At 37.1% G+C, this 25,664-nt stretch overlaps 1 protein-coding gene across 6 annotated transcripts in view; it reads left to right on the top strand.

Moving 5' to 3' along the window:
* Positions 1 to 23,440, top strand: part of AGO3 (argonaute RISC catalytic component 3) — a 131,120-nt gene extending 107,680 nt beyond the window's left edge. For 5 of the 6 annotated variants that reach the window (XM_024985218.2, XM_059881975.1, XM_059881979.1 and 2 more), the window contains exons 15-19: positions 2,224 to 2,418; positions 2,745 to 2,879; positions 5,311 to 5,412; positions 9,382 to 9,581; positions 10,157 to 23,440. In XM_024985218.2, the coding sequence (XP_024840986.1) occupies positions 2,224 to 2,418; positions 2,745 to 2,879; positions 5,311 to 5,412; positions 9,382 to 9,581; positions 10,157 to 10,265 (741 nt within the window). In that variant the 3' untranslated portion in view covers positions 10,266 to 23,440. The remainder of the gene's footprint in view (positions 1 to 2,223; positions 2,419 to 2,744; positions 2,880 to 5,310; positions 5,413 to 9,381; positions 9,582 to 10,156) is intronic. The other variant, NM_001001133.2, reaches the window with a different exon arrangement.
* The last annotated feature ends 2,224 nt before the right edge of the window (positions 23,441 to 25,664 follow it).

The raw sequence follows: 25,664 nt of genomic DNA, 5'->3' as shown, positions 1-25,664 counted from the left end.
AATTTGTCTGTTTGGCCTCTCCATAATTGCATATTTTCAGTTACTTTTTATAATTCAAAGAATTTATGTATTTCAGTCATGTCATTATTACAGAAAGATGTATCACATACAAGTTTGGTGCATTGCTTTTTTTTCAGTATAAAATATCTTCACCTTTGTCCAGTTTAATACTTTGCACTTGAAATCTTTAATACTGCTTCTCTTAACATCTGCCTCTTCTATCTCTTGCCTACCTTTATTTATTTCTTAATTTTCATTTTTGGCTGTTGTGGGTCTTCGTTGTTGCAAAGGCTTTTCTCTAGTTGCAGTGAGTGGGGGCTACTCTCTAACTGCAATGCATGGGCTGCAAACACAACGATATTAAGACACAGAAAGAAAAAATTAAGATAGCTACTCTCAGAACCAATACTAACTTCTCCAGTGACCAGATACAAAGCATAAATACAACACAATAAGACTGAGTATAGAGTCAGGACTTTTTATCTAGGGCATTGCAGTAAAAGAGGAAAAATTCTTTTAAAAATTTAGGAAGCGTAACAGATCATGGCATTCGGTCCCATCACTTCATGGGAAATAGATGGGGAAACAGTGGAAACAGTGTCAGACTTTATTTTTCTGGGCTCCAAAATCACTGCAGATGGTGACTGCAGCCATGAAATTGAAAGACACTTACTCCTTGGAAGGAAAGTTATGACCAACCTAGATAGCATATTCAAAAGCAGAGACATTACTTTGCCAACAAAGGTCCGTCTAGTCAAGGCTATGGTTTTTCCAGTGGTCATGTATGGATGTGAGAGTTGGACAGTGAAGAAAGCTGAGTGCTGAAGAATTGGTGCTTTTGAACTGTGGTGTTGGAGAAGACTCTTGAGAGTCCCTTGGACTGCAAGGAGATCCAACCAGTCCATTCTGAAGGAGATCAGCCCTGGGATTTCTTTGGAAGGAATGATGCTGAAGCTGAAACTCCAGTACTTTGGCCACCTCATGCAAAGAGTTGACTCATTGGAAAAGACTCTGATGCTGGGAGGGATTGGGGGCAGGAGGAGAAGGGGACGACAGAGGATGAGATGGCTGGATGGCATCACAGACTCGATGGACATGAATTTGAGTGAACTCTGGGAGTTGGTGATGAACAGGGAGGCCTGGCGTGCTGCGATTCATGGGGTCGCAAAGAGTCAGACATAACTGAGCAACTGAACTGAACTGAACTGAACAGTTCTTAAAGTGAAAGAAAGTGAAAGTCGCTTGGTCATATCTGACTCTTTGCAGCCCCATGGACTACACAGTCCATGGAATCCTCCAGGCCAGAATACTGGAGTGGGTAGCCATTCCCTTCTCCAGGGGATCTTCCCAACCCAGGGATCGAACCCAGGTCTCCCACATTGCCGGTGGATTCTTTACCAGCTGAGCCACCAGGGAAGCCCAAGAATGCTGGAATGGCTAGCCTACCCTTCTTCAGGGGATCTTCCCGACCGAGAATTGAACCAGGGTCTCCTGCATTGCAGGCAGATTCTTTATCAACTGAGCTATCAGGGAAGCCCCCAGAAGAGGATGCCAGAATCTTCTGAGTATGACTTCTGGGGTGGTTTGCTAAACTGTAAGAGAAATCAGGTGTTTGAATGGTAGTGATTTAGTTGTTAAATCGTGTTTGACTCTTGGAGACCCCATGGACTATAGCCTGCCAGGCTTCTCTGTCCATGAAATTTTCTAGGCAAGAATACTGGAATGGGTTGCCATTTCCTTCTCCAGGGGATCGTCCCCATCCAGGGATCAAACCTGGGTCTCCTGCATTGTAGGAGGGTTCTTTACCAACTGAGCTATCAGGGAAGCACAGGTGTTTGAATGGATCCTCTTTTTTACTTTTCTTCTTCCTCTTGTTCTTTTTATATACATCTTTTTGTCTATCTTTACCAGTATTTAGGTTTACCAGCAACATCTGTAAATTAGAATCAAATTGTTAAATGTAAAGTACAGCCTACTTAGAGGAAAATAGTTTTTGACCCTAGACTGGGTCTTTTATTCTGTTCTTCACTTATTCTGTTCGTCACTGGAATTGTCTGTTTTCATTACTTTCAAAATGAACAGTGATTGTTAAGGTTATAGTAAAATACACATTTAAATGAAATCTAGGTATTTTTTTTTCCAATTTTTTATGGTAAAATTCATACTGATACACTTTTGATTACCTTAATTTCTATTTTTTTTTCTTTACTTCTTCCAACCTAGGTTGTAGGTAGTATGGATGCCCACCCAAGCAGATACTGTGCTACTGTAAGAGTTCAGAGACCCCGACAGGAGATCATCCAGGACCTCGCCTCCATGGTCCGAGAACTTCTCATTCAGTTTTATAAGTCAACTCGGTTCAAGCCTACTCGTATCATCTTCTATCGGGATGGTGTTTCAGAGGGGCAGTTCAGGCAGGTTGGTTGCCCGGGATTCTCCCGTACTATGGTTATATCAGGTACTGTATTTATAATGTGGTGTCTAGTTCTGAAGTTAGAAGCTTTAATTAAGTTGAGAGCCCCTACAGTCAAATTTTGACCCTTCCTTAGATTTTCCCTTTTAAAGTGTTTATTGTGGATGTGTAAACCTTGATCACTAAGACCATGCTCTGGTATTAGTCAGGATAAAATAGAGAAGTATAGTTAGCTATAAAGTAATGAGTTAAACTGAGTGTAAATCAGTATCTTACTTTGAAGTATGTATAGAACTGATTCTATCAAATCTTCCCATTTAATCTTCTCTAGGTATTATATTACGAACTCCTAGCAATTCGAGAAGCCTGCATCAGTTTGGAGAAAGACTATCAACCTGGAATAACCTACATTGTAGTTCAGAAGAGACACCACACTCGACTGTTTTGTGCTGATAGAACTGAAAGGGTAATCTTGCATCTGTTGTAACACTTATTGTCCCAAGCAAAGGTTATATCATATGGTTCATAGAGCACTTAACAAAGGCTCTCTGCCAACAGCAGGATTTCTAACATATGGTAGTAGGTTACAACAAAACAGCTTGATTATGAGTATAGAGGCATCAAAACAGGATAATTTTTTTAACCTCCTAGAATTTCTGGGAGCACTCCAGATGTTCAGAATCCCGTTATACTTTTTTGTTGTTGTGAAGAAATTTAGAGTTTTTAAATTATTCTTTTTATTCATATTTTCCTTCAGTGTTCAGAAGAAAAAAGTTACGTCCTAGTTTCAAAATCTCTTGTAAAAATTAATTTTACAAATGAGGGACATCATAGAGTGATTAGTGAAAATTCATGCAAGCTAACTCATTTCCAGTGTTTTGCCTCCATCTTGCGAACCTTAGAGCAGAGAAATCTGAGGATTGCAAGGGTTAGTGTCCTCTTGGGAAGGGGGATCATTAGAAAAGACTGAGAAAGAGAGGAGTGTGTCTTGTATTTGGTATATATTTTGATACCTGGTCTTTGATTGCACTTGTTGTATAACTTCGGGCAAATAACTTAAAATCTCTGTGCCTGTTTTTTTTTTCTAAACAAGGTTTGGATAGCATTAATATTTGCATTATTTTGGGTTTTTGAAATAATTTTTTAAAATTAAAACATGTTAATATACTTAGAACGGTGCTTAGCACACGCTGAGCACTCGGTGGAAGTTAACTAGTTGTAGGATGGTGGTAATGGTTGTTGTGATAGAGAAAGAGGGCATGATGACAGGCACTGTTCTGGGTCTTCTTTATAAGTTTAACTCATTTAGTCCTCACAAACAACACTATGAGGAACTTTATTATTATTATCCCCAGTTTTCACAGGAGGAAACTCTGCCACATGGAAGTTAAATAACCTCCCAAGGTTACAAAGCTAGTACTGGGCAGAGCTGGGACTCGAATTAGGCAAGCTTATTAGGCAGTCTGGCTCCAGGGTGCTTTTACTACTGTCCTTTGCCACACCTCTCATAGCAGTAATGGTAGTTTTATTCTGGCCTCCGTGTTGTTAAAGTCCTTTGCCCCAAATTACTAGCTACATTTCTATACCTAGGAAACCAAAGCTTTCTTCAGAAGTTGGATTAGGAAAATCTAAGTTAGATTTAATGATTTCTTGCAACTGGTGTTTAATTGTGCCTTTCCTTCATTTATTTGCTTCTCTTTCACCTTTGCTCTCAATACCTCCTAATCATAATAGATGAGAGATCATTATAAATGAGGAAATAGGCACAGCAAGGAAAGCACTGTGTCCTAGATCTCATGACTAGAAACTCGGTGGCGCTGTGATATGATCCCAGGCATTCTGCTGCCCCTGTAAACAGAGTGAAACTGTTTATATGTGTTAATAAGGAGATCTGGGTGTTAAGAATAGGCGTAATTTAGTAAGACTGTGAACTATTTTCTTTGTTTTGTGACTTGGGGAAGGCTAGCTGGCTGCCCTGCAAGGCTGTAACTGAAGCCCGCACCTGGTGGTGGGCCCTCACATGGCAGAAAGAATATCTGAGTCAGTAGGATAGTTTCTGATTTGTTAGCCTTATAAACCTCGACTTATAATTAATGATTTTAAATGTGTTAGGGATAAGGAGCTAGAGGTAAGTATATATATGCATTTTAAATTGTTTTGTTAGGAGCCTGTCATTATCAGGAACTTCTACCTGTTTCGTTCACATCATGTATTACTTAGAGACAATCATGGTGTCTATTTCCTTATAAGATGTTGAACCTGCTAATATGAAATAAAAGAAATAAGGCCTTTGTAATCATTTCCATGTTTGACTGTCCTGGCCTTTACTGTATGCTACTGGGCAAGTTATTTTATATTCCTGAGCCATAGTTTGCCCCAAAATGGGAATGCTTAACTTGCAGGATTATCAGAATTAGAAATAATGTATGTAAAATCCTGACATATAAATAGCTACCAAATGATGACTCTAGCTTACTTATGTTGTTGTCAGCATCCTTTCACTCTAAAAATATAGGATTCTCTGAGAAAAATGCTAATTTTCATAAGAATTACATATTCAGAGAACCTGCCATGCACGGATGTTATAAATTGGAGCACTTAAAGTTACTTCCTAAAACAATTTTTTTAAGTGTTCAGCCCATATTGGGATCAACTACCAGCTAAGCATCCATGGAGATGAATAAAACATTGTTGATCAGCTCTTACTTTTAGCAACTTTTAAGAATAGGAACTAGGACTAGAATGAGGTCTGCTCTTAATACCTTCTCAAGTATTATTTCAGGCTGGAAGTAGTGAAGCATGGGATCAGCCTGTGTATTTATATCTTTTTACAAGTGCTTTCAGATACATTCTTTACCTTTGACTTGTTTGTTTAAATTTTGACCAAATGAATCTAGGTCGGAAGAAGTGGCAACATCCCGGCTGGAACGACGGTGGACACAGACATTACCCACCCGTATGAGTTTGATTTTTACCTCTGTAGTCATGCTGGGATACAGGTAAGCCCAGACTTTGGGTGAAGTAATTCAAGAACTTCCATTCTTCTGCATCTCAGAAAAAGGAGAAAGAAATATTCTTTTCCACACTTCAGATTGTTTCCGTCTGAAGTTAGATGAAACTCTCAGTAACTAAATCGTATCCCCTTTTTCACATTGAGAAGGACTTATTTCTATGAAAATACCAGAATATAAGTAGTTTAATGGAAGTCGTCACCCGAAACTGGATCTTCAATTTAATGTAACCTGACTGTTCCTTTGATATATTCTTTTTGATAATAATACTTCATAGAAAACTTCTTCATTTATTGGCAGATATTGAGCATGTGAGAGAGTTTAGTTGTAGAATTACAAACTTTAAGTTTGTTACATAACTTTTTAAGTCTTTTATTTTCAGAAAATCTTTTTGTCAATTTGTTAGCTATACTTAGTAGCACATAAGCTGTAATTCAGTGCTTCTCAAACTGCTCAGCAACGGAGAGTGAATCCACATTCCCGTGATGTCTGAGAGACATCTGTAGCCCTAAACTATGTTAGTTTACTTGCTATTGATTAAAATAGAAACTTCAGGAAGGTGCACCTAACTGTATATCTTAAAGCTTTATATGTTCCACATACACTAACCCCGGTTTCACTCTTAGGGCTTTAAAATTACTGTCCCGTTCATTTATATATGTTCTTACATCTGCTCCTCTTTACAATCAGTGTGGTACATTTTTATGGTGGGTGGTAACAGTCAACAAAACAAAGTTAAAAGTACCTTCTGAGTTAAAATCTGTATCATTTGAGTACATAATGTTTTCCTCCATGTATCTGAACACTACTGCTATAACTTCTTAATAAATATAACAGAGGGGAGAAAAAGATTCTCTGTTCATGTAAATTTTAGAAATGCTGATTAAACAGGTGGGGTTTTTTTGTTTTGTTTTTTTTTTTACTTTAGAACTTTTGGATGCTATTCACATGCAAATGGTTATTATAAATTTTCAAGACAGGACTATTTCTCCAATGTATTTAACCAGAAACTTTAGGGACCAGTATTTTGGGGGTACACCAAATTGAAAATTAACTCTAGTCAGCAAATAACCAGGAATATTTCACAGGGACCAAAGACCATTCTTTACATGTCTTCCCAGATTTATTATAATTTCAAACTTCTCTGAAATCAAAAAGAGAAGTCTTGGGACTTCCTTGGCAGTCCAGTGGTTAAGATTCCATGCTTCCACTGCAGTGGGTACAGATCTGATCCCTGGTTGGGGAAGTAAGGCCCCCATGCTGCAAAGCATGTCCATGAAAAAAAGGAAGTATGTTCCCTCCATACCCACATTGTTGAGAGTTTTCATTATAAATGGGTGTTGAATTTTGTCCAATGCATTTTCTGCTTCTATTGAAATGATCATATGACTTTTATCCTTAATTTTGTTAATGTGGTCAAATCACATTGACTGATTTGCAGATACTGACCCATCCTCACAACCTAGAATAAATCTGGGCTTCCCTGGTGACTCAGACTGTAAGAACCCTGCCCACAGTGTGGGAGACCTAGGTTCAGTCCCTGGGCTGGGGAGATCCCCTGGAGAAGCGAACAGCTACCCACTTCAGTATTCTTGCCTGGAGAGTTCCATGGACAGAGGAGCTTGGCAGGCTGCAGTCCACAGGGTAGCAAAGAGTTGAACACAACTGAGTGACTTTCACTTTCAGTCATGGTTTATGATCCTTTTAATGTACTGTTGAATTTGATTTGCTAATATTTTGTTGAGGATTTTTGTGTCTGTGTTCATCAGGGATATTGACTTGTAATTCTTTTCTTGAGACGTCCTTGTCTGGTTTTGGTAGAAGGGTGATGCCAGCTAACCCTGTAAAATGAGTTTAGAAGAGTTTCCTCCTCTTTTATTTTTTGGAAGTTTGAGGAGGATTGGTGTTAATTCTTCCTTGAATGTTTAGTAAAATTCACCAGGAACACTATCTCGTCCTGGACTTTTATTTGTTGAGAGATTTTTGATTACCCATCATCAAAATCAATTTGATTCAATCACTAGTAATCAATCTATGCAGATTTTCTATTTTCTGCTCCATCATGATTCTGTTTCTAACCCATCCTCCATATTACTACTGACATTATTGATACTACATTAACCCCCATTCTTACCACACCTAAAATCTTTACTGTTAAACAAAGCTGTGCAGTGCTTTCCCTGCTGCCTACAGATAAAAGTTCAAATTCCTAAGCATATCATTCAGTCTCATTCCATATGTTCATTTCAATTTCATTTTTTTCTCCATAGGCTCCATATTCTCTTCATCTTAGTCGATTAACTGTTCCCTAAATCTACCATGGAGTTTTATGCCCCCTGTGTTTTGTTAAGGCCATTCACTCTCTCTAGTGTCTGCTCACCCCACCCACCCCCAAAAGGCCAAATATCCCTCATTCCTCTCTTGGTGAAGAACCCTCAGGGCTCACTCTCATAGTTACTTCCTTTGGTATTCTTATACAGGACTAAGTACCAGTAATACTGTAACCACTTATTGGTTGTTCTATAATTGTAGATGCTCTGTTTCCTTTACTCTTCTACTGAATTACGTTTTCCAAGAGAGGACAAACTTTTGGCTTTGCTTTATTTTTCTTTGCAATTCACAGTCTGTAGCATAGTAACTAATATATAGGCACTCAGTTAAATGTTCTGGGTTTTAAAAAACACGTAACATACAATGTACCATTGTAGCTGTTTTTCAAGTGTATAGTTCTGTGGCATTAAGTAATTCACATGATTGTCCAGTCATACCACCTTCTGTCTCAGGAACTTTCTCATCTTTCCAGACACTCTGTTCTCATTAAATACTAACTCCCTGTAGCTCAGCTGGTAAAGAATCCACCTGCAATGTAGGACACCCTGGTTCGATTCCTGAGTCGGGAACATCCACTGGAGAAGGGATAGGCTACCCACTCCAGTATTCTTGGGCTTCCCTGGTGGCTCAACTGGTAAAGAATCCACCTGCAATGTGGGAGACGTGGCTTCAATCCCTGGGTTGGAAAAACCCCTGAGAATGGAAAGGCTACCCACTCCATAGTGGAATTCTACTGGAGAATTCCATGGACTGTATGGTCCATGGGGTCGCAAAGAGTCAGACAGGACTGAGCGACTTTCACTTTCACTTTTCCCCATTCCCGCCTCCCTCCAACCCATGGCGATCACCATTCTACTTTCTGCCTCCTGTGAATTTCACTATTTCAGTTACCTCATATAAATGAATTGTACAATATTTGTACTTTTGTGACTCGTTTTAGCATAACATCATGAAAGTTTAAGGCTTCCCAGGTGGCACAGTGGTTAAGAATTCGCCTACCAGTGCAGGAGACACAAGAGATGCTGGTTCAATCCCTGGATCAGGAAGAGTCCCCTGGAGAAGGAAATGGCAACCCATTCCAGTATTCTTGCCTGGAAAATCCCATGGACAGAGGAGTCTGGTGCATCATTGGGGTCACAAAGAATGGGACAGGACTGAGCATACATACACGCATGTTAAGAACATAAGCTTTAGAAACAGAAAAGTTGACCTTTATCACAAATATAAAGGACTGTGCCTTGGAAACATCAGGTTTCATCCATGTTACAGTATGTGGCAGATTTTTCTTCCTTTTTCAGACTGAATAGTATTCCATTATATACATACACACACACTCGTACACACACACACTGCCCTTTATTATACATTCAGCCATCAGTGGATACTTGAATTGTGTCCACCTCCTGCTATTGAGAATTATGCTGCTTTGAACCCAGGTGTGCAAACATCTGTTTGAGTCCCTGTTTTTACTTCTTTTGGATACATACCCAGAATCAGCTAAATTTTGTGGTTCCCCCCCCCGCCACTGGATTATTAAACTAAGATGTATTTTGTTAATGTACAAAGATGTGGTAAATATTTATTTAGAAGTTTAGACATCAGCAGAATATTCCATTGCCTCCTTAGGGTACCAGCCGACCTTCACACTATCATGTTTTATGGGATGATAACTGCTTTACTGCAGATGAACTTCAGCTGCTAACTTACCAGCTCTGCCACACTTACGTGCGCTGTACACGCTCTGTTTCTATACCTGCACCAGCGTATTATGCTCACCTGGTGGCGTTTAGAGCCAGATATCATCTCGTGGACAAAGAACATGACAGGTAATACAGACGCGTAACAAGCACAGATTCTCACCCAAATCCAAATACGCTGTGTGTTAGGATTTTCTTGGGAAATGTCTTTTTAAGTATTTATGTGTAAGTGAGCATATATGTGCCTCTCTATTTGCCATAAAGTACTGCCACTGAGAATTAACATTCCACAGGCTATTAAAAGAGTCAGTGAGCCAAATAAAAAGCACTGATAGAACTAATTGTCCAAGGTGAGGGTTCCTATTTAGATGTACAGTCTAGGCTTATTAGTAATAGCGTGATGTAGTGATTTTGTTGCTTTACCATTAGTTCAGGGGAGAGATTATCAGTAATAAAAGTGATACATTCAGACAGAATCGTAGGATGTCTTGGATTTGCTTCTAAATAATCCTGGGGGGGTGAGAAAAGTAAAACAGAATTGGCGTTGAGTTCATAATTATTGAAACTAGATGACAGACATGTCAGGGTTCATTACACTGGTCTCTTTGTTTTTAATTTTAAAAATTTTTCTACAAATAATATTCTTCAGAATTATTACATCAGAATAGGGTTTGGTTTTGTGCTCATTGCCACTTTTCTTACAGTGCTGAAGGAAGTCACGTTTCAGGACAGAGCAATGGACGAGATCCACAAGCTCTTGCCAAGGCTGTACAGATTCACCAAGATACCTTACGCACAATGTACTTTGCTTAAAAAGTCTAAGAATATTCTCTGAGAGGAAGAACTGGAAGATGAATCGACATACAACTTATGTTTCCAGTGGAGTCAGCTGGGTGAGGATGCCTCCAGCCATACAGAAACCAACACTGTGTGGGGGCCAGGGTCTGATTTTATGTTGATACAGGAAGATTGTTTACTTCATCAAGGAACACAGCACCATTATGCAATATGAAACCAGCCAACTGCTTTTTTGTGCGGTCTCCTGTAGGAAGTATCGCGGTTGTTTTGTTTTCACTTTCTTGTAGTCTAACCCTTTTAATGCCTTTACCTCAAGTTGCTTGGCAGCACAACTCTTTGCAAAAAAAAAAAAAAGTAAAGAAAAAGTAAATGAAGGTTTTTTTTTTTTTTAAAACTACACCTATATGAATAATCAAAGTGATTGTTCACAATGATGTGTGCAAAAAAATTAATGTGCATTCATGTATTCTTGTAAAAGTTATCTGTATATTTTACATATATACATGCATACTGCATATGCATATATATCTGGATCTACACTGATAGTAGATATATATGTATCCCTGTATATATTTTATAGTTCATTCCGTCGGGGAACCGTCTTTCCCTTTTATTATTCTCCCACCGCCACTTTCATTTTTCTCTCTACCTCCCTTGCCTTCTTCACCTACATTTTTTTCCCCTGATGCTACCAGTGACATTCAAATATTCATGTATCTGGTTCATTTGAATATGAAGCATGGCAAACTAGATTTTTATTTTGCACACCCTACTCCTATCTCTTGTCTCATACACAATTTTGAGTCCTCAACTCTTGGTATTGCTTTCCTAAGAAACAAAATTATTTTATATATACATATATATATAAAATATGGTTTTGTGAGAGCGAATGTCTGCCCCCTCCAGCCCTCAGCTTACATTTGCCATTTGTGCAATGTGTACATAAGCAGTAGCACCTAAACCATTCTTTTTCTTTAGTGAATTTGTTCAAGCTGCTATTAAAAAAGAAAACTTGTCAAAAGTTGTAACTCTCTCTATAACTGATGCTACTATTCTAAAGTCTTCTGTTTCTATGTGTTATACATGGAAATTCCTTAAAGCTTTTATAAAGGGTAAATGTTTTACATGATTGGAATCGTGTAGGGTTGAGGTCTCTGAAATTGGGTAGAGAGAAGGGTTGTTGAGGTTTCTTTTAATTTTTTTTTGCTAGTTTACTTGCTGCCTCTCATACCTTAATGTGATTTTCATATATATATTTTTATATATATGTGTTGTATATATAAACATATATGTATGTGTGTTGAAGTATAGCTTCCTTTTCTTTTATATTTATTAGAATAGTGCTTTAATAATTATAAAATTGAATTGGCAACATCTTTTATAGAAATATAATCATGTTTATTTTAAGAACTGACAATTTGTTTTTGCTCTCTTTTAGTGCAATAAGCAGTTTTAAAAAGAAAGCTGTGTCTGTTTTACATCTTTACCACAAATCATGGGAGAAACAGGCACCTCCATAATTTTAAAAGGGCAAAGTAATATAGCCTTAATTTCAGAAGGAAAGTTTTATAATTTTCAAGTTTAAATCATGTCTTATAAAAATCATTATGAAAATGAAGGAAGCTAAATTTCCTAAATGAGTCTTGACCTTGAATATTAAAGTTGAAGAACTTTGATTTAATTAATGACAATGACTAGCTTAAGATATAGAAGACATTTAAATTTTTGAAAAGAGCTCGTGTTTATTGAAGAATCATACTGGTAAGCTGCCAGTTTTCATTTACTAAAATGTGTCAGGAAAATATAAAATGATATTTTTAAAACTTTATTTGCTAATTCATCACTAGTGTAACTTTCCTTTTAAAATTAGGGAGATGGTGACAAAGGAAGTTATCATTTGAAATGAGTTAAATCACTGAAATGTTGAAAAACTTTTTTGCAGAACTTTTGTTTTTATTAACTTCACTTTAAGATAGTAAAAAATACTATAAAGCTGTCAAAACCGAGTTTATCAGTAACCTTGGATTCAAGGGAGCTTTGCACTTTGTAACTCATGAAAATTGCAAATTTTTTTTTTTTTTTTTTGCACTGGTTCAGAGTGTAGATATTACAGATTGTTTCCAGTGGGCATTGTTAACCTTTCAGAATTCCATCTGCACATGAAAACAAATGGATTAGCTCTTTAGTTTCTCTCTTACCTGTTATCCATGTAATGCCAATTTACTGTATTTTGAGCCTAAAATCTGAGCCCACGTCCTCCAACAGGTATGAAATCTTTTGTCCCCCTGCCAGAAAATTAAGAAAGTACTGTATTTTGTATGTTTATTATATTGAAGTTGCTGAGATGCAATTTACAACACTGTTTCAAAGCTCTTTACATAAGGTGATGTTTGTGTAGTATATACATTTTTCTCCCAACCGCCTCTCCTCCTCCAAAAAATGTCTATAACGGTTGTATTTTTTTTTTTACATTGAAGTTTCACTGAATATAATCCAGAACATAGACAGGAGAAGGAAATAGTGTATCTTAGATGGTAAAACCTGATGGCGTATGTTTGCTCAGTATGAGTAAAGCATCTTCTTTATCAGTGGGAGTTTCACAGATTCATGTGGGAGACTTTAGGGCCTAGGGAAGAACTGTAGATAATTTCCCCCTGTTTACCTGGTTTACCTAATTTCAGTCACCTAATCTCACATGTGCTAAAGTAAAGCCCACAATTTAAATCTATTTAGAAGGACTTTTACAGAGGAAAAAAAATTTTTTTTAACATAAAGCTTTACCTTTGAAATGAGTTCTTTATAAAGGGTGCTCTTAGAGTTTCAACATTGCTAGTTTAAAGTTGGTTAACTTGAAAGAATATGTATAGTATATTTCTATTTTGCTTACTAACAAATTGGTGTATCAAACTTAATTATAAGAAACTTTGTGCTTAGAATTTTAAGATAAAAGACTAAATGGCACATATTTTTTGAAATTTGTTTTAATTGTTATTGTACTTCTGGTGTAGAATCACTGATCTTTTTTATTTAAAAAAAGGAGGAAAAAAAGATTGTTTTGAGTTTAAATGGTCATGAAACTCAACAGTGACCTTTCTGTTCCTGCCCTTGCTCACTAACTATACATACGGTGAATGCTAAATTTCTCTCTGCTGTTTTCTGTGATATATGAGTGACTTTAAAATGTCAGTCCCAGCAACTGGTATAATAGATTTTCATGTGAAGAAGAATTGGGAGCTTAATGTATATTCTGGATGGCAAATATGTAAAGTGCTGATACATGTTTCATATTACAGTATCAAGTTAATGGCATTGAGGACCATGCATTTATAATACTGTAGCTGCTATATTTATTTAATGAAGTAGAGTCTGACAGTTACTGCACTAAACAGTAAGGAGATGAGCAGGATTCAAGGCTGGTGTTAAACTTTTTTTTTTTTTCCTAAATAAGATTTAAGAACATGAAATATCAAGATAACAAAGGGTGCTGCCAATTTAGGTTCAATTTAATGTCAGGACACTCTTTCTTTGTTTTAGAAATGTGGATTTTTACTTTAAGAGTTTTGAAAAAGGGTACCTCAGCCTCCTTAGTACTGGTTTTTGGCTTATTTTCACAGACATACAGATGCCCTTTATTTTTTTCTTAATATTTACCTTTTAACACATTTCTCAGAAAAAGTATTTGTCTATGAAAATCTTCCTGGTTATAACCTATTAATTTATTTATCTTCCTTGAAGAGGGTCTAGGTGGGATTCTAGTAGGAGTATACTGGGTGTTTTAGAAGGCACTTGATAAAGATTCATCTCTTCCTTCTAGCATGGAGACTCCTAGCCTTCTAAACACCTATACTAGTTTTCCAAACTATAATAGGTTCTCTAATGACCCACCACTGCCTAAAGTTTACTTACATATTCTCTAATGGATTTTAGTATGACAGACCTCATCACAGGCTTAGTCATGACAGACTTAAGCTATGTCTAGGAGAATAAAAGCTGAGTTGCCGTTCCTTAGAAATGATTGGCAGAGGATCTCAATGTTTAAGGAAAAGGTGAACACTCAGAATGCCAGTAATAAATCTGAAGGATCTATTTCTGATGAATTATAGACTAGGAATTAGAGATTCTTATCCAAGAAATTTTGTGGGTATTTGATTCAGAGGCCAATATGAATTTACCATAGGTAGTGATTTTTATGAAATTCATGAAGCTTAGCCACTTGGATACAGCTAGAATATTTTGTAGTCTTGCTATTAAAACTTGATAGTGATGTTTTTCCAAGAGGCTTAACTGACAGGTCTGCGTAAATTTTATTCAGTATCATTTAATCTGGTTTAAATAGTTGTTTTAATTCATCCTCTTAGATGTTTTCCTGTTGAATACTTTTTAAAGACAAGTTGCCACTAACAGTAACTTGCTACTTAAATTATCTTTTGTGAGTTATCCAGTCAAGCTGTAAAAAGACACCACTGGAATGGTATCTTTATTTTGGCTTTTTTAATCCTTTTCATTCTTTTTGAGAATTCATGGATATCCTAAAGCTTCAATAATAATACTTGCGAGACTTTATACCAGGTGAGACCTTTGTGAGTGGTAGTATAACCCTGACTCTAGAGGCTGTCTGTATTTTCCTTTTCTCCTCTCACTTGATCATATAAAGCACTTTGTGCTTCTGTAGGAGTCAAAAAGCAAAGAATAATGTGTAAAATCAGTACATAGATGGGAAAGTGAGAATTTTCTCCAAAAAAATCATTTAAAAAAATTCCTACATATACTAAGAACATTTGTGATCAGTGGCAATACTAGAAATGATACTGTGATTAGTGAAACCTAAGCTGATTCACAGGAAGAAAAATTCAGTCTCTCTCTCTCTCTCTCTCTCTCTCTCTCTCTCTCTCTATATATATATATATATAGCCTCAAAGGGAAAAATATTTTTTACTTTTTCCTGCTTTTAAAAGTGGTACATTTCAGTTTCTAGTTTTCCATGTTGATCAAAATAATTTCTTTTAACTGAGATACAGTGGTCAAAGCTTGTGCTAATATTATCTACTACTAGTTGAATTTTATTTTTCTTTACCCATCAAAGATAGTGCTCTATATTTTTACATTGTTGTAAGAATATTTTGCTCTTGAAGTATGGAAAGTAAAGATTTTAATTTGAATTAAAGATAGAAGGTTAATAAATTTCATATGGAGGGTTGAGATTTACCAATGAGAAGCCCTCTTGAAGTATCAGGTAGCCAACAGAATGACAAAATTAAGATGCTGTTGAATCATCCATCCAGCCATTGGTCTCACTTCCTTTTTGAAATCAATATCTGAGGTAACCAAACTCTAATGTTGTATCTATGTTAGGGTATCATTAAAGCAAAGATGTTCTTCAGGGTAGACGCTGAATTAAAATTTTAAATCATTTTTTAAAGCAAGGCGGTTCTTAGAAAGTGCCTTTTCAGAAGATGGTGCTGTAGACTTTTATTTTTCAAATAGCATGAGGCTAAAAATTTAAAAGATAAATTATTTTAGAACTCCAAGAGTATGACCGTTTCATATAAATAATGTTATTTGTTGTCCTGAATCTGGTCCAAGGGAACCAAATATAGCTTTTATTCAAGTAAAGTATCTAAGTAAATGCTCACCAAATGTATTTTGTAGGTTTAAAAACACAGTTTTTAACAGAAGTAACCCTTTCAGTTCTCGGCTGTGTTGAAGGTAATCTATATGGCACACAAAACAGCGAGTTTGCTGAACTTTTTAGCAAGGGTACGAGTACGGTAGTAAACCCCCAAAGTCAATGGTAACTTGCCAGAAATTATGTGATAGGCTACCCTCTCCCCCTCCAGCATATTGACCCTTTTGTAAATATCTATTGGTGGCCTTTTCTAATTACTCTTTACTAAAGAAGACTGCACAGAAAGATAGAGCCAACTCACCAAGGAAATAGGAAAAGTAAAATGGTATTTCTCTATCTTTAGGGAAATCTTTTCTCTTTCAGGCAGCAAGATACATTCTAAACGTCTCCCTCTCTTTCTAGCGTAGATGGAAATGATGACAGTGCATCTGTACGATCGGTTAATTCGAAATTGAACGTGTAAAAATCAGGCTTTGGAGGAGAGAAGTAAAAGGAAGGATAATAGCAGAATTATTCCTACTGGTTGGAAAGTTAGTAATCTATCAGGAAGCAGTTTTCCCTTGAACTAGAAGTAGTAAACAGCAGTAAATGATCACCTAACCAGTTCTTGCTTGTGAACTTGGTGAGCACTCTTCCAGAAAAGAATAAACTTAAAAAACAGACAAAAGAACACCACACCTCAGTAACCTTGTATGCTGCATTATGTAATAATGATAGTGAAATTACATTGATTGTTTGGAGTGTACTGTGTCTGTCTGCAAACACACATGCACAGTAAACGTCTTCATTTTTATAATGTCATAATAGCGATTATGGGTTTATTTTTTTAATATTAATTTTTCTATTGTGATGTTTGTATTTATTGACAATTTGTGCACAACTTTTATATTTTGCTTAGATATTGGTTTTAAGGTATTTTATTTTTATAGATATTTCTAGCTTTTCCTCTTTCTTTGTAATATCAGCTAAGATAAGATGGAATGTTAACATACCAACCAAACTACTAATTCCATAAACTCTAGAGTTTGGATTTTTACCAATAAACCATTAACACTATTTTCTAACTTAGAATATTTAATGTTGTTTATATAGTGGGCATTAAAAAAGACAGTCTTTAGACAGATTTCTAAATGTGGAGGGGAAGTGGAACTTTCCTATAGGATTTCCTCCCCTTAAGTATCTGACTAACAGACTGGATTGATTTCACCTGATCTGCGGATTGGTGCCAGCTTGTTACACTTCTTTTTCTAACTTCAGCTACAGTTGGAACTGCTTAAATGGTTACATCATTCAGCATTAGGATTATGATACCATTTTTATAGACCTGGAAAACAGCAAGTGATCCAGAAGTCAGTGATAATTGACTTTGAAATGGGGTGTCCCTCCTCTGCCATAATTATATTATATGGAAGACTTGCTACCCTGAATTTTTTCCTACTGTGCTTTTAAAATTGTTTTAACCCTACCATACTTTTAAAGTTGTTTCACAGAGTTTAAGTGGCTAAACTTAAGATAAAGACTGATTAATACTGTATTTCAGCTAATTAAACATTTAAGTAATAATTATGAATTTGAATTAATTGGAGGACAGTTAAAAGTATTATATAATATTAATTTCAAGTGTAATATAGTCACTTTAGTTTCCTAGTGAATCAGTTTAGTTCAGTCGCTCAGTCGTGTCCAACTCTTGGTGACCCCATGGACGAAGAGATCAAGATTATTTGTATTGACGTTAACTTTTTATAAAAGTACATGAAAAAAGTGAATTCTCTTAAACAGGTAAAACATTTCCATTGTATTTTTACACAGTGAATTTTCTTGGTAAGCCAATTTTTTTCTGTAAGAGATTAAAAGATAAACTTGATCCCACCCTCTGAGCTTTAAATTCTAATTTATCAGGGTTTAATGTATGACATTTTGCCGTACTATATTCTTTCACTGAGAGGGGTAAATGAGAAAGTTTCAAGTAATTATAATCGGAAAAATATTATTTTTATATTGTGTGAAACAGTTTAAAATGAATCAGCGTGTGATTTCATGTAGATGTTAGTTATATCACTTTTCCCCCACATTTTTGCCAGTTTCAGTGGGCTTTTAAATATTCATAATACACTAAGCTACTTCCTTTACCCTGATATCAAGTTGTAATTGAAGGTTGGTATTCGGGAGTTGGTGATGGGCAGGGAGGCCTGGCGTGCTGCAGTTCATGGGGTCGCAAAGAGTCACACACGACAGAGCGACTGAACTGAACTGATTCTGATTATAGGAATTTGTTGATACTAAAAAACTAAATATGTTTTGAGCAGTCAGATATGTTTTTGTTGCAAGTATACGCCCCCCTCTTAAGGATATTTATTGTGGTCATAATTTTAATAGTTTTATTCATTATGCTTCAACATTGCCCTAGACTGTCAGGCATATAATTCTTGTAGGCCAGTATTTTTAAGGCAGCTCTAAGTAGAAGTCCTCCTTTGTTTTCTTTTTTTCTTCCAAAAGCTCTTAGGAACCTGACATGTAGAGCTTATTTCACTGTTTATGGTTGGCTCCATAAATCAGGGTACCCAGCATCAGTGCTGAATTACCATGCTGAAGTACTGGGTGACGTGCTCAAGCTTACAGTCACCTCTTAGAGCTGTCATGAATAGTCTTATGTGAGTAGGAAACAGATAGGAATATCGATCATTAGAACTTTGCTTTTTTGTGTGATGTTTTATTTCTAAAAATTGACTATATGCAAATCTACAGTGTTATGTTTTAAGTTTAAAAGGCTGTGCCAGAGACTAGAGAGGGAGATCACTCTGGTATTTAGTGCCTAAAACTTTCCAGCTTTATTTACTTCATGGCTTTAGTTGGAAGGACAAACAAAAATCCTTTAATTTGGCCCTTTATTTTTAGAACCAAAGAAGGGAGAACTTTTCTACAAAAAATGTTGCAGGTGTGATAGGAGATCTTTGTGAAGAAATGGACTAGTGGGTTTGTAAGAGTATGTAGTAAGGGGGGAAATGAGGAAAAGGAAAAGGTTTCTTTGCTGGAATCCTTTTGGACAGAAAGCTTAAATTGTTTGATACTTACCTATTTCTCATAGTCACATTGTAAAAGAGGAACTGTTGTGATTTGAACCTAAGAAAGTGTCACTGTAAACTAACTGTATTTTATGTTGTTTGTTGTCCCAGATCTAAAGGTACATCTGTCTTCATCAGAGACGTTGCTTCTGAATTGTAATTTTAAAATGAAGTATTTTTCTTAAATAGAGCCGCGAAATTGCTATCAACAAAGCTTCTCCAGCTTTTCCCTTTATATAGAAAACACAAAACAGAACCTTCCCAGACAAGGTTGTCTTTCCTGTAAAAAAAAAATATTTTTTGATAAAAGATTTGGGGAAAACACTGGTAGGCTGTGATGAAGAGGGAATTTTGCCTAACATAAACAGTCCAGCCAGGTTAATGGATACAGTTTGATCCCAGGGAGTTTAACAAGAGGAACCTTTGGTAGCAGGTAAACATTTGGTTTTGGTAGCAACAGGATTGGATCTCTGGTGGTGATTAACTGCGAATATCTCCCTGTTTCATAGAAAGGGAATGATCTCATAGTGTTGATGATGATCCTGCATGTGCTGTTTTTCTAATTCAGAAATCAGGTCTAGCAAGCACTAACCAAAATCTAATACTTTGTCCCCGTAAGATTCTTAAAAAGTTTTCCAGGAGCTTTCTCATTTCTTAGCCCAGAGTACAGCCATTCTCCTCTTTAAAAAAGAAAGAAAAAGGATTTAGAGGCAGTTTATATAGAATTCTGCTTTGAGTAAGTGTCTTTAAAATACTTTGGAAAGAAAGATCACATACCACAAGTTATGGCTTGATTGAGAGACTCTCTGAATACTGTTTTCATGTTTGGGTTCTAAAGTTTTTTCTTTGACATACCATTCTTTGATCTACTTGAGTGCCATCATTCTGTTTGGGGATGTTGTCAGTGCTTTATGCCATTTATGAGTCGTGCAGTTCTTCTCTCTCCTCCCCCTTACAGACACACACAAACACACACACTATTAAAAGGGGGAGGGATAAAAGAAAAAAGATAGTAAGAATCATTAGAATGTAACTTTAGTTAATAATGATAGAGAGAAATCCTAACTTGGTTAAATGAGAATTAAGATTGAAAGTGTTAGTCCTGCAGGTATTCTCTCTGTCCATAAAGGTTTTTGCTACCTGTAGAGTGATAATGTGTACAGAATATGTACCTGAAATAGGATGTTATAGCAAAGTAATAGAGAAAATTATTCTTGAAAGTAACATTTCAGTTTTTTGCAACAGTGATGCCCATATTCTTAAGGAAAATTAATGTAGCTTCTAGTTTTAATGAATCAGACTCTGATTTAAACATCAGAAGATTTGTAACTGATTCTGACATGTCACCTTAAATATATAAAAATTGTATTAAATGAATACTTAAGACTACTATGTCCTCTTAATTTACATATTATTTCAGACCTTAGTTCTGTAGATAGATCTCTCACCTATACGCCTCTTAGTGTGTGCAAAGTTCCATATTAAAATTTTTAATTCATTTTGTAGTCAAACCTGAACTATAAAGGAGAAAGCAAAATAAGTTTCAAATACCAGAACTTTTAGAAGATCACAACTGGAAAAAGATGGTTGAGAGCTTGTTGCCTTTGAGGGTAGTCAAAGTATTAGTCACTCAGTCAGGTCCGACTCTTTGAAGCCCCATGGACTGTAGCCCACCAGCCTCCTCTGTCCATGGAATTCTCCAGGCGAGAATACTGGAGTGGGTAGCCATTCCCTTCCCCAGGGGATCTTAAAGGCCTCTAAAACTTGAGCTAAGACTTGGAGTTTAGTCAGCTCTACCACTAATTTGCTCTGTGTCCTTAAGGCAGTTTCCTTAATCTCTTTATGTCTAGGCTCTTGTAAAATGGTATTGATAATACCTGCCCTCATCTCCCTCACAAAGTAGTTCTAAGATTAGGATGATTGTGACAGTGCTTGAGTTCTCCAAAAAGAAAAGCGACTCAGAGGTTCAAGATAAAAGAATATTGTTGTATGAAGTGTTCATTTCCAGTTTGCCCCTATGAAAGTATCTTTAGTTACCACCCTGGATCATTTTATCAAACAAATGTAAGAGAAACGGAGGCTTTATCATGGTATGGCGTTCGCCTACAAACGTATCCTGTTTCATTTCTCCCCTGCTAGCTATCACACAGGTTGAATTTTTCTTTATAATCATTTTTGGAAAAAGTGCAACTCCAAAAACCAAACTCCTTTTAGTGGTGCTATGGCAGCTGTGATTGTATTTCAAGTTAGATTAATGTGATGAAACCATCAGATAATCAAAACTTAACTAACTTTGCCTTTTGCCTTCAGGCATTTTTGCTGTGGATTGGCATCAGAGGCTGTTGCACAACCAGATAATTATCCATTTGTTATCCCTTTGTTTCTTGCAGATCTTTTTGTACCGTTTTTTGGAGTACGGGGTTAGGTTTTAAGAAGGAAAGTGTGCTTCTTTCACTTAACACTTCACAGAGTTGACCTTGCTTTCCAATCACCATGTACCTGTAAAAAATCATATTAAAAGGGTTTTTTTCTTCATTTAAATTCAGTTCGGAGCATCTGCAGGTGATTTTAGGCAGCCTGTTGGTGTCTGACCCAGTTATCTTTATGGATTGTGGGCAGAACCTTACATTTTTACAGACTTACCCACTTTCCTGGGGGTAAGGGGCTCCTGTTTCTAGGAAAAAAACAAAGGGCACATCACCACAGGTTGTATAAGCAATTCCTTTGCTTGTTTGTTTTGTTAAGAAATAAAGGATGCATTTGAGGTACACAGGGTATGAATGCATTCAACATTTATTTTTTATTTCTATAGATGATCTCCCCTTCTTGCAGGCAGTTTGAGCTTTTAGCTCATCACTAACGCGGGTGATATCTGCCTTAGTTTTATAGGATAAAGTTGGGGAGGTTCATGCTTGGAAAATGAACAAAAAAAACTCCACCTTGCTGGGTGAGATAGCTGAGAACATTGGATATTTCAGGAATACTTTTAAACAGTTTTTGCTATAATGTGTAGCTTTAATATTTGTCTTCAGTTATAGACCCATGAAAGTATTACTGTATCTTGTGAATAAAGATCATTCTTGTGGACTATATGGATGCATTCATAGGCTGTGGGAAGCAGTGGCGTGTGTGTCCGTGTGTGTGTAAATATTCTATGTTTATAACACTGTGTATTACATAAGTTTATATAGAAAAAATGTGTTTCTTTAATGTTTTGGGGGACTAAAATTGTAATATAACCATTCCAGTGTAATCTGACCACTCACTCTGGAGAACATTTATACTACACACAGATACACACCCCTAAAGCGTGGCTAACTGCTCCCACTTTAGATAATTGCTGCTTTTTTTAAAACCCAAAATAATGGAGGAGGAAATAGCGCTCTTTTTAAAGGGGCTTTTCTGAAAAGTAAAATGTAAATATAGGACATGTGGGAAGGGTGGGGCCTTCTGCAGATGTCCTGCAGGTGGACAAATAGCCTTTTAAATTTTACTTTTTAACCATCTTAACCGTGTGTGCCTATTTGTACTGCAGATGTGAAATATTTGGGGGGGTTAATATCAGTATGTTTTGAAACTGAATTATTACATAAAATCAGAGTAACCTCTTTCTCCATCCTCCTTTTCCACACTGACTATTCTTGCCAAATATTTCTACTGAAACCAATTTTCAGCATGGTAAAACGATGGACACTCAAACCTCCTTCTTCATCTTCCCTATCCTGTCTTACACCCGGTCTGGCCTTATATTTTTTTGTTGGCTTTTCATAAGTAAGAACAATTTACTGTAGTTTAGAGACTGCAGAATTTCAAAATGTTTATCTATAAGCCTTCCTTTGTTAATGTTCGGTTACACAGTCATATTAGTTAAAACAGTGGAGTCAGTGGAGTGAGTCTGAGTTCTTAATATGCTGTAAGATAAAATCTTGACTGATACTAAACTTGACGGCTGCATACTATTAAGAGGAAATTGGATTACATGGTGGGTGGGAGCTAATCTATGATATATGTGTACTCACTGTATACTGAGAAACACCAAATGCGGAGTCCTATCACTGTGTACTTGGGGGCCAGGCTGTGGAGATGGTTTTCATTTTAATTCCTTGAAGACTGTATGTCATTAAGACGAGCAGAAGGCAAATAAAGTTTTTAAACAAAAATGCTTTGGGGGGTATTTAAATTATGTTCCCCCAAAAATCTTTACTACAAAAAACCTAGGGTTGAGATTGAGACGCTTCAAGCCGCTTTTTAAGCAGTTCAGTCACTTACAATATTTTATGTTAAAGAAATTGTCATAATTCTTTCTGAGCCAAGCTGTCACTAAAGTGTCCTGTGACAGAACCACTCCTTTTTTCTGCCATTCTGTGTATTGGAAGAGTTCTATGTTGTATTTGTTTTTAATCCTTGATTTTAAAATATTAATGGTTTTAGTGTTGCTTAGCATCAGTTTGAAGTGTAACTTTCACTAATAACTGCAATAAAAAGAAAAGCTTTGCTCCAAACTTTCTGTTGGTGTGTGTTCATCATTACTGCACTTCAGACTTAGGTAAAGGGAGTTAGTGTGAAAGAGTAGAAAGAATTTAGGCTTTAAGAATCGTAAAGTCCTGGATTCTAGACAAGTTCCTTGATGTTTCTAAATAATAGGGCTGTTGGGATATTCAATGAGTTGCAATGTACTTAACAGTGCTGGGCATGCACATGGAACTCGGGGTTTAAAGAGGTTCTCCCTGGGGACTTTCCCAGTGGTCCAGTGGCTAAGACTGTGCTTCCACTGCAAGGGGCACTCAGGTTTGACCCCTGGTCAGGGAAGTTATGCATGTCAAAAAAAACCCAACTCTGATGGGCCTGGAGCTCCATAGGGGGGAAATAAAGCGATGTAAAATACAATTAAAAAACTCTCCCCCATCTAAATAAGACATTGGGTCTCTTAGACTCTCCTTCCTTTATTTAAATAACAGACACTGGGTGGGGTGGACAGAGGAGTAAGCAAGAAGTCAGGCTTGCAAACTGCCAAGTGGTGAGAGGACTTACTAGGTAGGAGAAGCAGAAACAGAAATGAGTTGGAGAATCTGCACAGGCCCAGAGGTGGGTGCGCGGCCCGGGTACGATACGCAAGACAACCCTGGACTGCACAGCTGCGTGACCTCAGCTATATCACTTCTCATTTCATAATTGAACTTAACAGACTAAACTCAGAGGTCTCAACTTGGCCGCCAGTTTCAGTCTGCAAATAATTTTTATTCGGTGTTGAAAATATTTTTATTGGTTGCTAACATTTAAAAGGTAGCGACGGACAGTGAAGCCTGGTGTGCTGCAGTCCATGGGGTCGCAAAGAGTCGGACACGACTGAGCGACTGAACTGAACTGACTGAACATTTAAAAAATCAGAAGATCTCACGTAAAAATCCCTTCAAACGTAAAGCGATTCATCGGTTTCACTATTGCTTCAGAGCCCTTTCACAGCTGCCGCAAGGGGAAGCTCAGGAGTGGCTGTCCCCCTCGGATGGAGCTGACTCCAGGCCCCCATCGCTCTTTGCCCGGTCTGCAAATGTTTGACTCAAAGGAACCCTAGCAGGACCTGAGGCCTCCAACCAAGCAGGAATCCCCATAAGAATGAGCTCCTTACCTAGGAGGAACTCAACTACTTTAAAGGATTCCAACCTAAATATTAAAAACTTGTCCCTTCTTTATATGTTTACCCTATTTATGTTCTCCAGAACATCAGAGAATTCAGTCTGATGCCATCTTGCTATTATGTATCCTGCACCCCAGGCTTCCCTCACCTCCATGTCCCCAGACTCTGTGCAACCCTCATGGTACAGTTTGTGTTCTTGAAGGATCTTGTTACTGATGCTGAAGAAGCACTGGTTACCTTAACTAACAAATCCCGATGGTTTGAGTTTCTTTAACTATGTGTGTCAGCTGTTAAGTTTGACAAATAGAAGAAAATCACTCTAATGTCAGTCTTGCCCTAAAACCACTGATATAAGTTCAGAAAACATCAATAACTATATCCAGATTCATACACTTAAATGGGGGAAATATGTGTAACAGCGATGCTAAGACATGCCCTGATAAGTCAGGCTGTAGTAAACATAGTGAAAAAGTGAAAGTGTAGTCACTCAGTTGTATCCAACTCTTTGCAACCTCATGGACTGTAGCCCTCCAGGCTCCTCTGTCCATGGAATTCTCCAGGCAAGAATACTGGAGTGGGTAGCCTTCCCCTTCTCCAGGGCATCTTCCTGACCCAGGGATTGAACCCGAGTCTCCTGCCTTGCAGGCAGATGCAGGTTCTTTACCATCCAAGCCACCAGAGAAGCCTGGGAGCATACACAAGTGTACCAGAAAATCATGACGTTTATCTTGGCAGACAGTAATCAACCAATTGCTCTGACTGATTAATAAAACAGGCTGAACTGGACAGAACAAGTCACCAATTCTATTAAAATCCAGCTGCTTGAAACTTTCTTCAGAGAAAAGGGTGCTCAGAGCACTATAGTAAGACATACAGAAGTGAGGTGGTCGTTCTAAGGGAAATTCCAAGGTGGTTTTTCATTTTAGGAGGGGGGCCGTACATCTTGAACTCTTAAGTTCTCATAGTTTCCATGTTTCAGTCCTTTGATCGTTTGACAAATTGTTTGGCTGCTGAAACTTGCACAGCTTGCAGCTGCTCTAAGGAAATTAATTAGGTTAATCTGTCAGTGCCAAGAGAGGACAAGATCATTT

This window comes from Bos taurus, chromosome 3 (assembly GCF_002263795.3).
Source record: "Bos taurus isolate L1 Dominette 01449 registration number 42190680 breed Hereford chromosome 3, ARS-UCD2.0, whole genome shotgun sequence".
NCBI lineage: Eukaryota > Metazoa > Chordata > Mammalia > Artiodactyla > Bovidae > Bos > Bos taurus.
Note: the sequence above shows the minus strand (reverse complement) of the source record. Positions and strands in the feature narration are given on the sequence as shown.